This window comes from Chelonia mydas, chromosome 21, assembly GCF_015237465.2.
Source record: "Chelonia mydas isolate rCheMyd1 chromosome 21, rCheMyd1.pri.v2, whole genome shotgun sequence".
In the NCBI taxonomy this organism is placed as follows: domain Eukaryota; kingdom Metazoa; phylum Chordata; order Testudines; family Cheloniidae; genus Chelonia; species Chelonia mydas.
The window spans coordinates 12,435,667-12,452,908 of NC_051261.2; the positions used below are offsets into that span (position 1 = coordinate 12,435,667).

The 17,242-nt window shown below is 45.2% G+C and overlaps 1 protein-coding gene across 1 annotated transcript in view; it reads right to left on the minus strand.

The window, feature by feature from the left end:
* Positions 1-5,690: 5,690 nt before the first annotated feature.
* The window catches only part of RAB44 (RAB44, member RAS oncogene family), a 30,811-nt gene continuing 19,259 nt past the window's right edge, over positions 5,691-17,242 (minus strand). The window contains exons 11-14 of the mRNA XM_037885398.2: positions 16,245-16,359; positions 14,233-14,334; positions 9,426-9,502; positions 5,691-7,935 (exon numbers count right to left, since the gene is read on the minus strand). Coding sequence (XP_037741326.1) covers positions 7,848-7,935; positions 9,426-9,502; positions 14,233-14,334; positions 16,245-16,359 — 382 coding nt within the window. The 3' untranslated portion in view covers positions 5,691-7,847. The remainder of the gene's footprint in view (positions 7,936-9,425; positions 9,503-14,232; positions 14,335-16,244; positions 16,360-17,242) is intronic.

Below are 17,242 nucleotides of genomic sequence, written 5' to 3' on the forward strand. Positions count from 1 at the left end.
GCAGCGCCGCCACGGCTGCCCCGCCCCCTGCCCGCCATGGCCCCGCCCCCGGCCCAGGGCCCCGCCCCCACTGCGCCCTCAGCCCCGCCCCCATCGCGCCTCCCGGCCTCTGCCCCGCCCCCACCGCGCCGCACTTGCCCTGGCCCCACTACTGGCCCCGACGCCTGCGTCTCCCCAGCGCCCCCCCCGCCCCCCTCAGTCCCACCCCTACCACACCCAGGCCCTCGCCCCACTGCCCCCTCTCGCCCCACTGCCCCGCGCCCCTTGCCCGCGCGCACCCCACGACAACCCTTCCCCATCGCGCCCTCTGCCCCACTGCACCCCTCGCCCTACTGCGCCTTCTGCCCCTATGTGCTGCCCCCCATCCCGCCATGCCCCTCTGCCCCGCCCCACACCACCCCCGGCCTCACCTCCACCACATCTCACCCCCCCGCGGCCTCCCCACCCCCTCCCCGGCCACCCACAGACACCCACCCTCTGCCCGCCACCCGCTGCGCTGCCCACCCCCTCGCCAGTTGCCCTGTCACCCACCCGTCTCCTCCCGGACTGCTCTGCGGGGGTGCTGGAACTACGGGGGCGGGGCTGCTACCGCACCCCCGGGCTTGACGCGGTTTCCGTGATATTCAGGGTTGATGGTTTGGTTCAATGGCTCTCAGCCCCCCCACTATTGTTCCAGCCCCCCTGCTGCTCTGCCACCCACAGCGCCCCCCGCCCAGGTGCTGCCCAGCTGCCTTGACCACCCACAGCACTCCCTGTTTTGCTCAAAGTGCCCTTGCAGGGCCTACCTTCCTTTGCCAAGAGTCGTCCGCAGCTTTGTCAACATGTCCACAGTCACCCTCCAGCCTCACCCACTTTCCTCCTGTGCCTTGGCTTTGTCCACGCACCGTCTCCCTCTGTAGCGTCTGGCTTCCGCTGCTTACAGCTGTTACCTCGTTGGCTACATACAGTTAACAGGAGTGTGGCCAGTGTCTGTTGCTTCTGGCCCGTGGCAGTACATTACGCTGAGTGAAACTGAGCAGTCGCTTGCTTTCTTAGTCAGCTTTTGCACTTCTCTGCTGGCAGTGCCATACGAAAAGTAAGCCCCCTCCTCATTTTTATTTTCAGTCGTGCTCAAACCGTACGAGGCACCGGACAGATTATACAGGACCAGTCCCTGTTGTGATGTGCTTACGGTCGGTAGTAAACATCACAGATTCATAGATACTAAGGTTAGAAGGGACCATTATGATCATCTAGTCTGACCTCCTGCACCACTCAGGCCACAGAATCTCACCCACCCACTCCTGTGAAAAACCTCTCACCTATGTCTGAGCTATTGAAGTCCTCAAATCATGGTTGAAAGACTTCAAGGAGCAGAGAATCCTCCAGCAAGTGACCCGTGCCCCATGCTACAGAGGAAGGCGAAAAACCTCCAGGGCCTCTTCCAATCTGCCCTGGAGGAAAATTCCTTCCCGACCCCAAATATGGCGATCAGCTAAACCCTGAGCATATGGGCAAGATTCACCGCCAGATACTACAGAAAATTCTTTCCTGGGTAAAATTCTTTCCATCGTCCTCAATAGTTAACGATGTTTGTGGAAAACCTTCATCACCGGCAGTCCACCCATTTCACGGCGGATAAGACACTTGTTTCAAGAGTTGAAGAACAAATCTAAAATGTTGACATCATTCAAACACATGGGAAAGCCAAGCAGGGCAGTGCCCGTTAATACCATGTGGGGGCATCTGACCAGTACAGACTCTGCGTTTCTGTACAGAGACTGGTCTCAATGACTTCCGGTGGCAATGAGAAAGTATTTCCTTTTATCGGTTTTTAATTTTCCCCCTTTTAAACTGTAGCTTACGGAGAAAGCAGAGGACTCCCTGCGTCCAATGGATAGGGTACTGGACTGGCATTCAGAAAAGCTTGATTCTAATTCTCAGCTGTGCTGCTGGCCTGCTGGGTGTTCTTGCGCAAGTCATTTCACGGCTGTGTGCCTCAGTTTCCCCATCTGTGAAGTGGGTGTAATGATACTGACCTCCTTTGTAAAGCACTGTGAGATTTGTAGATGAAAAGTGCTAGTTATTCTGCTTCATTTGGTGCATATTTTATATGCCAATAAGAGTAAATAATAATCCATTAAACGATGAAAACAGAGAGAATTGGAGAAGTGGCTTTTGGAGACCAAATAGTTGTGCATTTGAACTTTTGTACAATGATGTTAAAATGTGTCATGAGCTAAGTGCTTGTTCAGTCCAGTTGTGCTCCGCTATTAGGAGCAGCCCGCAAAGTGGTATGGCTGCAGGCACTCAGCTGGTTTGTGGTTGTTTACTAAGATTTTCTGTCGTGCTCTGAAATGGAATTTAATTTTGAAAATTTCTCTGTTACTGGTGAAGTGCTTATAGTAATTCTGAAAGATTTAAAGAGTCACAGCTTAAAAAATCAATCATATAGTACAAACAAATAAAATGTCTTTTCCTATGATATTACTATGACCATGGGCCCTGATCCTCCAAACACACATATGCATCACTTTATTTGAGTAGTCCCTTTGGCTTCAGTGACTCATGTGTACGTGTTTGCATGATCCAGGCCTTATTTAAAAGTGAAAGAAATGTTAAAATGCAACATACTTGTCATTACTTATGCTCGTTGTTAACTTTCTTGCATTTCTGTCAGCTTGGAGAATGAAAAATCAATTTGACTTTTGTTTATATTGTAAACAATTCAGTTTTGCTTTCCGGTTTAGTGCTGCAATGTTTTGAAAGTTTGCTAACGCATCAGGGGGAGTGATTTTGTTTAAAAATATCTCTTTTTATCAGAATTAATGCCATTGGAGATAAAATAGTACCATTTCTCTGTGTATGATGTTTTATAAAAGTTTGGCTTTACAGATCTACATTTTGAGCCAAATTCAGGTTATCAGCATCTCTTATACAGCTCAAATATTATGCAGTTGGAATGCATTGTTGTATTTACTACCATCTAATGGAAGAACTGAGGAAAAGCAGCGTTAACTAATTTAATCTTCTTTTGTAGGCAAATAAAGCTGTTTGCTGACCGACTGAAGCAGGAAAAGCGCCATCTTCCGTACATAATCCAAACAAGATTTAGGGTAAGAGAAACCTCTTGTGGGCAGCTTTTGTCTATGTACAGCTTCATGAAGTGAACAGGCGGTCTGGTTTGGCTGATGGACATAGCGATTTTGTTACTTTCATTGTTGATCGGAATTTCAAATGTATTTGGGTTTATTCTGTTCAAGGACTTTTAAAATAGAAATAGTACAGATTGGCCCAAATTAAACCTGGATCTGAAGACCCCAGAATATTGCATCCAGAGCTAGAACAGAACTGTGCCGTTAGATTCTCTCTTTAGTGAATATGTTCCAAAGGCTGATCCTAGTACTAGATAGAATAATATCATTTTATAGTGAAGTGTGATAAGAGAGGCTAGCCTACAAGAAGAATTATGTAAATTGGATTAAGAAAATACAGTCCTTTTATTATTAGGGCTAAGGGACAGTTGTCTGGCATTAACAGTAAAGGCAACAGAATGCCTCTGTAAGGAAAGGAGTTAGGGCATTAGCCTGGGATTTGAGGTACCTGAGCTCATTTTCCTTCCTCAGCCTGTGTGACCTTGGTCAAGTCCCTTGGGCTCAGATCCTCAAAGTTGTATAAGGAAAAGGAGTACTTGTGGCACCTTAGAAACTAACCAGTTTATTTGAGCATGAGCTTTCGTGAGCTACAGCTCACTTCATCGGATGCATAGCATATCGTGGAAACTGCAGAAGACATTATATACACACAGAGACCATGAAACAAAACTTCCTCCCACCCCACTCTCCTGCTGGTAACAGCTTATCTAAAGTGATCATCAAGTAGGGCCATTTCCAGCACAAATCCAGGTTTTCTCACCCTTCCCCCCACACACACACACATACAAACTCACTCTCCAGTGAGTGCAGATTCATTTGCAAATTGGATACTATTAATTTGGGCTTGAATAGAGACTGGGAGTGGCTAAGTCATTATGCAAGGTAGCCTATCTCCCCTTGTTTTTTTCCTACAACCCCCCCCCAAGACATTCTGGTTAAACTTGGATTTATGCTGGAAATGGCCCACCTTGATTGCTGTGCACATTGTAAGGAGAGTGGTCAGTGTGGATGAGCTATTGCCAGCAGGAGAGTGAGTTTGTGTGTGTGGTTTTTGGAGGGGGGTGTGGGGGGGGGGTGAGAAAACCTGGATTAGTGCTGGAAATGACCCACCTTGATTATCATGCGCATTATAAAGAGAGGTTTCAAAGAGGGATGGGCTATTACCAGCAGGAGAGTGAGTTTGTATGTGTGGGGGGAGAGGGTGGGGGGAAGGGTGAGAAAACCTGGATTTGTGCTGGAAATGGCCCTACTTGATGATCACTTTAGATAAGCTGTTACCAGCAGGAGAGTGGGGTGGGAGGAAGTTTTGTTTCATGGTCTCTGTGTGTATATAATGTCTTCTGCAGTTTCCACGATATGCTATGCATCCGATGAAGTGAGCTGTAGCTCACGAAAGCTCATGCTCAAATAAACTGGTTAGTCTCTAAGGTGCCACAAGTACTCCTTTTCCTTTTACGAATACAGACTAACACGGCTGTTACTCTGAAACCTGTCAAAGTTGTATAGGCATCTAGCTCCCATTGAAATCAACAGGAATTAGGCACCTAAATACCTTTGAGGGTCTGGGCTTTAGTCTCTCTGTGCCTCAGTTCCACATCTGTACAATGGGGCTAATAGCAGTGCCCTGCCTTACAGGTTGCGACAAGGTTAGTCCATTAAAGAGTGTGAATTGCCCAGATACAGCACAAATGCAGGTAGAGTTTAGTGCCACCTAATCAGGAATAGGAATATACCACTTTGGTCAGAGATGAGACAAGCTATGTAAATAAAAGGTTGTTAGAATTGAATAGCAGGCCGAGGGCTCAAAGGCAGCCATTGAAGGAATTTGGTATGTGACAGGAAGTGAAAACAAACAGTCAACTCCATTCAGTGTGAATTTAAACTGGTGCATACAATGGAAAAGGGAGGGCTATAACTTCTGATTAGAAGAGAGATTGTTAAAGTCTCGATAATGTTGAGAAAACAGATTATTCAGCCAACAACTTTGCAGGAGGTTCACCCCTTTGCTGTAATAAGTGTCGGGAGACAGGTAAACCTGACATACAGAGTGTTTTGGTGATTCAGGGGAGATGGAGTTTTGAAATGTTGCAGTGCTAACAGAGAGAGACAGCTGGTCAGTGAGACACTGAAACACCTGAGCTCTGACATTGTAAGATGTGATCCTTTGTCTTAATTACAAGATCCTGCGGAACCTGGCTAACCTTTGTTACCCAGACTAGCACTGGTTACAATCTGATACCATTTGTTAATGTGTGATCAGTGGATCTCTCCATTTGCTAACCAGCTTTGCTTTCTTTGAGATCTTTTTGGTCTTGGTCTATTCTTAGAATATTCACAGTTGTCCTGTAATGTAACTATATTGGTCCTTTTCCCCAACTGTAAGCAACAAATGGACAATTCCATTCTGTTAGATCCCTAAACACCCTCTGCCTTTCTGTGAAAGAGTCCCAGCTCCCTTCACTACATTTCAGTAGCTTTGCACAGAACTGACATCACCAATTTGTGTGATAGCATTATGAATAACACACACAAATAAAAAAGAAGCAGAACCGTAAATAAGTTAAAATACGCTTTTATTTATAGTGTAGAGACTCATCATGTCTCTACGTTTGGACAGCACTTGGCAAAATGGGGGCCCCGGCTTGGCTGAGGCCTCTGGGATATAAATGTTAAATAACACTGATGATGATAATAATTGGCCCCAAACCCATCCAAGCTGTTGTCTCCAAGTCTGATACACTGAGATTTTTAAACAAAAATATTTAAATAAATCCCACTGAAGTGCTAGAGGTTACACAAATCCCCCAGCAATATTTAAAGCTGCTCTACAATAAAACTTAGCTCTTATACACTTAGACCCAGATCTGCAAAGGTATGTAGGCACATGATTCTGAGCTAGGATCTGGGCCTTAACTGTTTGCATCCTTAGATCTCAAAAGCACAATTATCTACATGATAATTGTAGATTAAACTGTAATTTAAATCGGAATACTAATATTTCTGGTGCTTGTGTCAGTCCCAAGTTAATAAGCACAAAATGCACTTTAAAAAAAAAGCAATTGCATTTGTAAAAAGCTTGCAAAACCTTGCTTTCCCCATACCCAGCATTGTTCTAAGGCAGTGGTTCTCAAACTTTCTTTTTCGCGGACCACTTGAAAATTGCCGAGGGTCTCGGTGGACCTCTTAATGATCTTTCCAAATATTGTTTGTACCGTTAGCTAACTATTGTAAAGTGCTTTGGATAAAAGCACTATATTAAAAAAAAACATAATAATAAATAACTTTTTTTGTTCTACAAATAAAAGCACACAACTCACATTTTAATACCAGTAGTCTTACCTTTCTAATGTGATGGATGTGCCCTCTCTCCCCTGCTGCGGCAGTCCCCGAGCTGGGGCTGGGAAGGAGCGGGGGTCTCCCCCGCTGCAGCAGCCACTAAGCTGGGCTGGGAAGGAGAGAGGGTCTCTCCCTCTCTCCCTCACTGCAGCAGCTCCCAAGCTGGGGCTGGGGGGAAGGAGGGAGGTCTCTCCCTTGCTCCCCTGCTGCAACAGCCCGCGAGCTGGGGCTGGGAAGGAGGGGGGTTTCTCCCTGGCAGCCACAGCCCTGGAGCTGGGGAAAGTCGCCTCTTTCTCTGGCCACTGCAGCCCCGCACATCCCAAATTCCCTCCCCCCTTCTCACCCCACTGCCTCCTCCCACCTACCCCTTATTCCTCCCAAGGCCACCACCTCACCTTACATGTGCATCTTCTCCAGGGTCCAGGCACCTAATTAGTGTAGCCACCCCTGCACGGCTCCACTAATTAGGTGGGTGGCCCTTCATTCTCTTGTGTACGGCCACCCAGGCATATACCTTAGAGGGAACTATCTGTGGACCACCTGAATGGAGCTCGCGGACCACTGGTGGTCTGCGGACCACAGTTTGAGAACCTCTGTTCTAGTGCAACAATCCATTACCCTGGAGGTTGTTCCATTGCTCAAAGTACCCTCCGTTGTTTTTTTTAATTACAATTTTAGTAGCCATTTTTGTAGGGATCCTTTATTGACTACTGATGTAGTACAATATGAGATGTAGGCAGGGGCAAAGCTAGATATTATAAACATGAAGACACTTAAAACTGATGACATACTTTATAAAGTGCAATCGGAAAAATGACTGTAAAAATGAGATTGAGGCATATTGTGTATTCTTTCTGAATTGAATCTGGATCAGATTTTCTCAGTTTACACATTCTGAGTGAAATTCACCACTGTGCAGAGGCGCCTGCACCACTTAAACCCAATTGTGAGATCTCCTGCGATACATTCATAGGCCTTGTGCAGGCCCTCTGCACAAGAGTGAATGTCACCCTCCGAGAGGATTTTTCTGTCTGCTGGCTGCAAAACTCACTCTGAGATCTGAAAATCCAGCGGGGCTCTTTCTGCTTCTTGCATCAGTGGCAGCAGTGAGGAGCACAGGTCTGATCTCTGAGCGAAAGAAATAACGTCTGCCCACTCATGTTGTAGGCCCAGACACACTGTGGGGATAGGCAATCAGAGAAATAGATTCGCTACGAATGAGACAGATTGCGACTCACGCCCTCATAATGGCGTTTGTTCTGCAACGCTGAAGGGGAACCTGTCGAGTCAGACCTGAGGAGCAGAGATGAAGGTTAAGAGAGGGCCATTTTTATGCTTTCAGGCTGTATATTTTAATCAAAGCACCGAGTTTCTTAATCATCTGCAACAACCTCTTTTCTTCTTCGGTGGCACTGGTACCTCCACCACCTCAGCTTTTAATCTGTCTTCCTGAGTTTTCAGTGACCTGGCAGGATAAACATGAAACAAATTAGCCAGGTAATTGCTCTGCTGTTTGGAATCTACATCATCATCTGTGGTGGAAAGCTCTAGTAAAGGGTAGGGCTGGGGTGTTCAAAGGGTCTGAAAAGAGTTGCATGCCTAACTCCCACAGCAATTCAATGGAATTTGGGCACCTATTCCTTTAGGCTCCATTGAAAATTCCAACCTCAATCAAGCCACAGTCAAAACAAACCTGCTTACGTCAGTCAACCCATAGGGGAGTTAAGCAACATCCTGAGGACTGGAGCCCAGGTTGCGAGCGGTCTCCAGGCAAAACGGTAAATATCTATCTAAAAAAACCCATAACCTACCTCACAACAATGTTGTAAGGATGAATTGGGTTATAAAACACCCTGGAAGTGCTAAGTATTGTATAAAAATCTGTCTTTATTTGGATATGGGCATTAAGTATGGTAAGCATTGTCAGTTTTGCGATTCACTCGGTTGACAGTGTGTCTGATCTGTTAATTAGTTTTGTGTGGTTTAGCCATTACATCAGATATGAATAAAACAAAGAAAAAAAAAAAACCAGCAGGTAGAATGATGCCTGGCTTGTTGCTTCCAGCTAGCTACCTACTGTCTGCACAGCACCCCAGGAGAAGGAGAAATAGTTAAGGTCCTTGGTGCCCTCAGGTTGTGTTATTCTGTGACTGGGAGAAGGGATTGGATTGGCAGCATCTGGAAGTCACATTGGATGTTTTTAGTGGGGGAACATAAAGTGTAAGTGGATCTGGGCCTGGTATGCCCTTTTCCATTCTTCCTTCCAACAATCTGTTCTAGGCACAAAAACATACTCCTGATAGTTTTTTTAACCCACTTTTACAGGGCTGAATGTTTGAGGTGCATCCTGACATTGCAGTGAAGAATCCATTTAGGGCCATTTATGTGGGAGACGAAACTTTATCAGAGGGTGGGCCAGGAGGGTGGAATGAACTCCCCTATGAACTAAATACCATCACAAACCTCGCTACCTTCCACACCAAGTGCAAGGTGCACTTCTCTGAGTTTATCTTCTCCAACATAAACACAGATCAACATATATACTTAAGGAAAAAACAACTCCCCCTGCCAAAACAAGCCATGCCACTGCACGTGCTTCTCTGCTTGGGGAGAGGATGAGAGAACAAACAAGTGACTGATGTTAGTCACGTTGCTTAATACACGACTGGAAAGTGCTCTGATACTGCACAGTATAAGAACCTGTCTCAGCTAGAACAAGACTCTGATCTTTGCACCTTTGGCTGGATCCTCAGCTGTGGTAAACTGGTGTAGCTCCAGTTTGGACAGGCCCTGGATGGGCACATAGGAGCTGCGTACATTATCTATGGAGCACGGAGATATACAGCTTTCAGCTGCAGGGGTCATGTCAGCATGCAAAGCTGAAGAAGAGCAGTGGAAATCGGGACCCAAGCCATTAATTCAGAACAGTCAACAATCCCACGGCACACTGCTCACCTGGCTAAGTCAATCATGGATTCGGAGACTTTGTGGCCTGACGCAGCACTGCATTCATAAAACAAGAGCTCACACTCCTGGAAGACACAAGAGGGCGCACATAAATGCAGTCCCTTCCAGAACTGTTTGGTAGGTTCAAGCCAGAGATTGCATAGATTTAAAACAGGTCGAGCGCAAGTATTGTGATTTTTCCCAGATAATCCTCAAACAACAAAAGATGGGGGAGTTGGTGCATTTGGAGCAATGATATCATGGTTTGTGTAGGATTGGGAAAACAAAGCACGAGGGAGTAATTACGCGAGGAAAGGTGGTGATCTGTTGGAAATGCATAGCCCAGAGGGTGTCCTTGCTGCTAAGGCACAGAATTCATATGTGAATAAAATTGTGCATTGTAATTATTAAGTTATAGGAATGTTGAGAATGAAATCCAGTGCTAGTCTTTAACAGCAAGAGAAATCCTGGCATGCTGTAGACATACACAGAGGCAGCATTGCCTAATGGATTGAACACAGAGTTGGCAGCTAGAATGTTCTCTTTCTGGCTCTGCTAGTGACTTGCCGTGTGTCCTTGGGGAAGTCACTTCATCTCTCTCTGTCCTGGGTTCTGTAAAATGGGGAGGACGATACTTGTCTGTCTAACAGACCATTACAAGAATCAGTGCTTGGACACATAAAGCATCTTTCAAAAGGGATGAGTCAGTAATTGCTTTATTTCAGAGTAACAGCCGTGTTAGTCTGTATTCGTAAAAAGAAAAGGAGTACTTGTGGCACCTTAGAGACTAACCAGTTTATTTGAGCATGAGCTTTCGTGAGCTACAGCTCACTTCATCGGATGCATAGCATATCGTGGAAACTGCAGAAGACATTATATACACACAGAGACCATGAAACAAAACTTCCTCCCACCCCACTCTCCTGCTGGTAATAGCTTATCTAAAGTGATCATCAAGTAGAGCCATTTCCAGCACAAATCCAGGTTTTCTCACCCTTCCCCCCCCTCCCCCACACACACATACAAACTCACTCTCCTGCTGGTAATAGCCCATCCCTCTTTGAAACCTCTCTTTATAATGCGCATGATAATCAAGGTGGGTCATTTCCAGCACTAATCCAGGTTTTCTCACCCCCCCCCACACCCCCCTCCAAAAACCACACACACAAACTCACTCTCCTGCTGGCAATAGCTCATCTTACAATGTGCACAGCAATAATCCAAGTTTAACCAGAACGTCTTGGGGGGGGGGGGGTTGTAGGAAAAAAACAAGGGGAGATAGGCTACCTTGCATAATGACTTAGCCACTCCCAGTCTCTATTCAAGCCCAAATTAATAGTATCCAATTTGCAAATGAATTCCAATTCAGCAGTTTCTCGTTGGAGTCTGGATTTGAAGTTTTTTTGCTTTAAGATAGCGACCCTCATGTCTGTGATTGCGTGACCAGAGAGATTGAAGTGTTCTCCGACTGGTTTATGAATGTTATAATTCTTGACATCTGATTTGTGTCCATTTATTCTTTTACGTAGAGACTGTCCAGTTTGACCAATGTACATGGCAGAGGGGCATTGCTGGCACATGATGGCATATATCACATTGGTGGATGTGCAGGTGAACGAGCCTCTGATAGTGTGGCTGATGTTGTTAGGCCCTGTGATGGTGTCCCCTGAATAGATATGTGGGCACAGTTGGCAACGGGCTTTGTTGCAAGGATAGGTTCCTGGGTTAGTGGTTCTGTTGTGTGGTATGTGGTTGTTGGTGAGTATTCGCTTCAGGTTGGGGGGCTGTCTGTAGGCAAGGACTGGCCTTTCTACCAAGATTTGTGAGAGTGTTGGGTCATCCTTCAGGATAGGTTGTAGATCCTTAATAATGCGTTGGAGGGGTTTTAGTTGGGGGCTGAAGGTGACGGCTAGTGGCGTTCTGTTATTTTCTTTGTTAGGCCTGTCCTGTAGTAGGTGACTTCTGGGAACTCTTCTGGCTCTATCAATCTGTTTCTTCACTTCCGCAGGTGGGTATTGTAGTTGTAAGAATGCTTGATAGAGATCTTGTAGGTGTTTGTCTCTGTCTGAGGGGTTGGAGCAAATGCGGTTGTATCGCAGAGCTTGGCTGTAGACGATGGATCGTGTGGTGTGGTCAGGGTGAAAGCTGGAGGCATGTAGGTAGGAATAGCGGTCAGTAGGTTTATGGAAATCCTGGGCGCCCCATCATCTCAGGCATTGGCACCCTGACAGCAGGATTGTCCGGCTATGTAGACTCACTCCTCAGGCCCTACGCTATCAGCACTCCCAGCTACCTTCGAGACACCACTGACTTCCTGAGGAAACTACAATCCATTGGTGATCTTCCTGATAACACCATCCTGGCCACTATGGATGTAGAAGCCCTCTACACCAACATTCCACACAAAGATGGACTACAAGCCATCAAGAACATTATCCCCGATAATGTCACGGCTAACCTGGTGGCTGAACTTTGTGACTTTGTCCTTACCCATAACTATTTTACATTTGGGGACAATGTATACCTTCAGATCAGCGGCACTGCTATGGGTACCCGCATGGCCCCACAGTATGCCAACATTTGTATGGCTGATTTAGAACAACGCTTCCTCAGCTCTCGTCCCCTAACGCCCCTACTTTACTTGCGCTATATTGATGACATCTTCATCATCTGGACCCATGGAAAAGAAGCCCTTGAGGAATTCCACCACGATTTCAACAATTTCCATCCCACCATCAACCTCAGCCTGGTCCAGTCCACACAAGAGATCCACTTCCTGGACACTACAGTGCTAATAAACGATGGTCGCATCAACACCACCCTATACCGGAAACCTACTGACCGCTATTCCTACCTACATGCCTCCAGCTTTCACCCTGACCACACCACACGATCCATCGTCTACAGCCAAGCTCTGCGATACAACCGCATTTGCTCCAACCCCTCAGACAGAGACAAACACCTACAAGATCTCTATCAAGCATTCTTACAACTACAATACCCACCTGCGGAAATGAAGAAACAGATTGATAGAGCCAGAAGAGTTCCCAGAAGTCACCTACTACAGGACAGGCCTAACAAAGAAAATAACAGAACGCCACTAGCCGTCACCTTCAGCCCCCAACTAAAACCCCTCCAACGCATTATTAAGGATCTACAACCTATCCTGAAGGATGACCCAACACTCTCACAAATCTTGGTAGAAAGGCCAGTCCTTGCCTACAGACAGCCCCCCAACCTGAAGCGAATACTCACCAACAACCACATACCACACAACAGAACCACTAACCCAGGAACCTATCCTTGCAACAAAGCCCGTTGCCAACTGTGCCCACATATCTATTCAGGGGACACCATCACAGGGCCTAACAACATCAGCCACACTATCAGAGGCTCGTTCACCTGCACATCCACCAATGTGATATATGCCATCATGTGCCAGCAATGCCCCTCTGCCATGTACATTGGTCAAACTGGACAGTCTCTACGTAAAAGAATAAATGGACACAAATCAGATGTCAAGAATTATAACATTCATAAACCAGTCGGAGAACACTTCAATCTCTCTGGTCACGCAATCACAGACATGAGGGTCGCTATCTTAAAGCAAAAAAACTTCAAATCCAGACTCCAGCGAGAAACTGCTGAATTGGAATTCATTTGCAAATTGGATACTATTAATTTGGGCTTGAATAGAGACTGGGAGTGGCTAAGTCATTATGCAAGGTAGCCTATCTCCCCTTGTTTTTTTCCTACAACCCCCCCCCCCAAGATGTTCTGGTTAAACTTGGATTATTGCTGTGCACATTGTAAGATGAGCTATTGCCAGCAGGAGAGTGAGTTTGTGTGTGTGGTTTTTGGAGGGGGGTGTGGGGGGGGGTGAGAAAACCTGGATTAGTGCTGGAAATGACCCACCTTGATTATCATACGCATTATAAAGAGAGGTTTCAAAGAGGGATGGGCTATTACCAGCAGGAGAGTGAGTTTGTATGTGTGTGGGAGGGGGGGGGGGGGGAAGGGTGAGAAAACCTGGATTTGTGCTGGAAATGGCTCTACTTGATGATCACTTTAGATAAGCTATTACCAGCAGGAGAGTGGGGTGGGAGGAAGTTTTGTTTCATGGTCTCTGTGTGTATATAATGTCTTCTGCAGTTTCCACGATATGCTATGCATCCGATGAAGTGAGCTGTAGCTCACGAAAGCTCATGCTCAAATAAACTGGTTAGTCTCTAAGGTGCCACAAGTACTCCTTTTCTAATTGCTTTATGCTTTTATTATTTACATAGTGCTGGAGAGGTGCCTGCATGTTACCGTACAGATAGGCCCAGATCCTCAATGCAGGAGCCTAACTCCCACTGAAATCATTGGGAAATACACACCTAAATACCTTTGAGGATCTGAGCCAGATTCGCTGCCTCAAAAACCTTACAGCCTGAGGCCCTGATCCTGTAACCTGTTCTGCTGGAGTTCAGTGCAGGAGGGCCAGGGAATAGCTTGCCGGATCACAGTCTAAGTTAAAACAAGGGCAGCAGGAGAAGACAAAAAACACAAGGAGCGGGCGGGTGCAAGAAAGCAAAATATGGTTCTGTGGTCATTTCCTGGCAATTAATGACCAGCTGATGAGTTCGGGGCTTTCTGCTTTGCCTCAGGTCGTCAACTCCCACACCAGTCATTAATGGAAGGAAATGCCTATCCTGTCAGTCATCATGGCTTAATTAAAGCCTTGGTTTTGCTTTATTCTTTTAAACCGCCTCCCAACTAAGGATGGTGAAAGAATTTAAACTGATGGCAAACTCCAATAGATCTGTGCACATACCTTAGCCAAGCGTCCACCCTCTTCAGTAGATACCTGTCTTTCTGCTGCACAGTCTGATTTGTTACCAAGTAGAAGGATGACAATTCCATCTCCTGCTCCTTCCTGTGAAGCAGGACAGGTGGGGTGAAATCCTGGCCCCAGTGAAGTCAGTGGGAGTTTTGCCATTGACCATAATGGGATCTGCAGTTTCTTCAAATCATAACCCTACATAGCTTCTGAACACATCAGGGCAAAGACTAGCCTAACCCCACTGACCGGCATGGATTTGGTCCATCGGGGTTTGGGTTTACATGATAGAGCCTCTCTTCCAGAAAGGCGTCTGGTCTTGGTTTGAAGCCACGGAAAGACGGAGAATCCGCCACTTCCCTTGGAAGTTTGTTGCAATAGTTTCAGCCGACTCCAGAGTAGGTTGAAAAATTAATTAAAAAATTTAACGAAAAAACTGCCTTTGTTTCCATTCCTCAGGGTTCAAAGCTGATCCATTTTCTTTAAAAAAAAATATTTTTTTTGCAGTTTTTTAAATAAAAAATCACTACGGAAATCATTTTCAAAATCCTTCAGTTCCCCCAAATCAAAACAAAAAAGACTTGACAGCCATTTTGACAATGTTTTCAGTAAACAACATCAGGAAAATATTGTGCAAAATATGGAAAAACGAACTTTTATTGCAAAATAAATAAATTAATGATAGAATAAATGCTATTAATTAACATAAGAACAGCCACACTGGGTCAGGCCAAAGCTCCCAGTATCCTGTCTTAAACAGTGGCCAATGCCAGTGGCCAATTGAAAAAAAAAAAAAAATCTGAAAAGCTTCCACCTGCTCCAATTATAGCCAGCGCATGGATGAGATGCAAAATCAAGGCTGTGACCCTTCATGGTTATTAAAGAACCCATGAGACTTTTCCCTACACAAGAATAAGGGTGTTAGTGATGTAGTTCTACAGGGAATTCTTAAAGCACCCATCTTGGCAGCCACTGCATCATCTCCGTAAGAGATAAGGCCAATTTGGCCCTCATATTTATGTAGGTGCCTGCAGCGACTTCAGTGGGAACTGTGGGTGTGTGGTCAAGGGCAAAATTTGGCCCATATTGATGTAACAGTTTCGCTTAGTGGCTAGAGCTCTGTACTGAGACTCAAGAGACCTGGGTTCTATTCCAGGCTTTGGCTTGCTGGGAGACCTTTTCCCCTCTCTGTGCCTCAGTTTCCTCATCTGTAAAATGGGGATAATAATACTGAATTCCTATGTAAAGCACTTTGTCATCTGTGGATGAAAAGTGCTATATAAGAGCTAGTATTATTATGACACCAAAGAAAGACCCTGCCACCCTTCAGTTACTTGCTACTGCAAATCCCAAACCTCATGTGGCCAGATGCAGACTAATGTAAATCAGTGTGGCTCCACTGACTTAATGGAGTTACACCAATTTAAACCATCTGAGGATCTGGCCGGATACAGCTGCATACAATGACATTCACAAATGTTTCTTCCATCCACATTCCTAGCTTAGCATAAGACATAGGTCAAATTCATTCCTTATGTCGTTCCAGTATGTTTGATGGGGATTACATCATGGGTGAATCTGTCTTGGTAATGATACTGAGGCCTGATAAACCTTCATGGCATTTTTCATCAAGTACATGGGTTGCTTATGTCTTTTTCAAAAAACGAATAGCTCCAGTACCAATGCCCTTGTTCCTCTCTTGACTATTTACTTGGACCAATATATTCATCCTAAACATGATTAATAAAATATAGGCGGCCCAATTCTGCCCTGTTTCTGCCCCCAAACGGCCTGGCTGAGTACAGTTGATGAGGTTTAGGTCAGGGCAGAATTTGGCCTTGTCTTCTAAAATGACTACGTGTTTCTTTTTAAGAATATAGCATTTAAAGATCTCAGAGCCTCTTGCACTAATTAATTTAGCCTTACAACCCTCCCTCTCCCGTTGAACAGCTGGGAAACTGAGGCATTACCTTCAGTGGAGCCAGGATTTCACCCATTATACCTACCTGGATACAACTCAGCCAGTACCGCACGTCTGCGAAGGAGTATTCTGAAGTGACATCATACATCAACACCACTCCGTCAGCTTTTCGGAAGAACTGCTTGGTGATGCTGTGGTACCTGTCAGAAAGCACTTTTGCTTTTTACACTTATGTACATACTCTTTTTGCATCATTTTTAACAGCAATCCAGAGGGTTTAAAAAAAAAAACCCAAGTACATACAAAGCGTGTTTCAGGTAGGGGTTGTGCAAAACCATGGTAACAAAACTGAAAATTCAAATGTGCAAAAATATGCAAATATTCCCTTCTGCAAGGGTGTGAAGCAAAGACACCATTTTGCAAAGTTTGACGGACAAGTGAAACTGGGGGAGAATATGGGAGGGGGGCGGGGTTTGCAAAGCTTCAGCAGAGATAAATTTCAAAATTTATTACAGTTTTGCAGAGCCTTAACTGTGTGTGCAAGTGGATGTGTTTATAGATAGATAACAGGTGATTATAGGTATGTGTGTATGTTTATATGCATAGAGTAAATAAACACACATTATATTGTGTGTATACCATATACACACACAGAGGAAATACTTATCCCATATACATATAAACACACAGAATTATGTATGTGTCTATGTATATACATATATATACAGAGTAAATACACACACTTCTTATTATGTGTATATGTTTACAAATACATATACCCACAAAGTAGATAAACACGATGCACACACATATGCATATGTAGTAAATACACACATATATTAGTGAATTTAGGGTAAAATCCTGGCCTGTCTGAAATCGGCGGGAGTTTGCCTTGAGTTGAGTGGTACCTAGGTTTGGCCTTCAGCACTTATGAGAGGGGCCCTACTGACAGCCCTGGGGACTAAAGGTCTCCCTAAATTCAGTCCTGCCCAAATGAGCTTGGATGTTTATTCTTCATCTTGACTTTATCCTTTCAAACGTCTTGTGTGAGCATATATTTATGTGGATTTCCAAAGACATGTA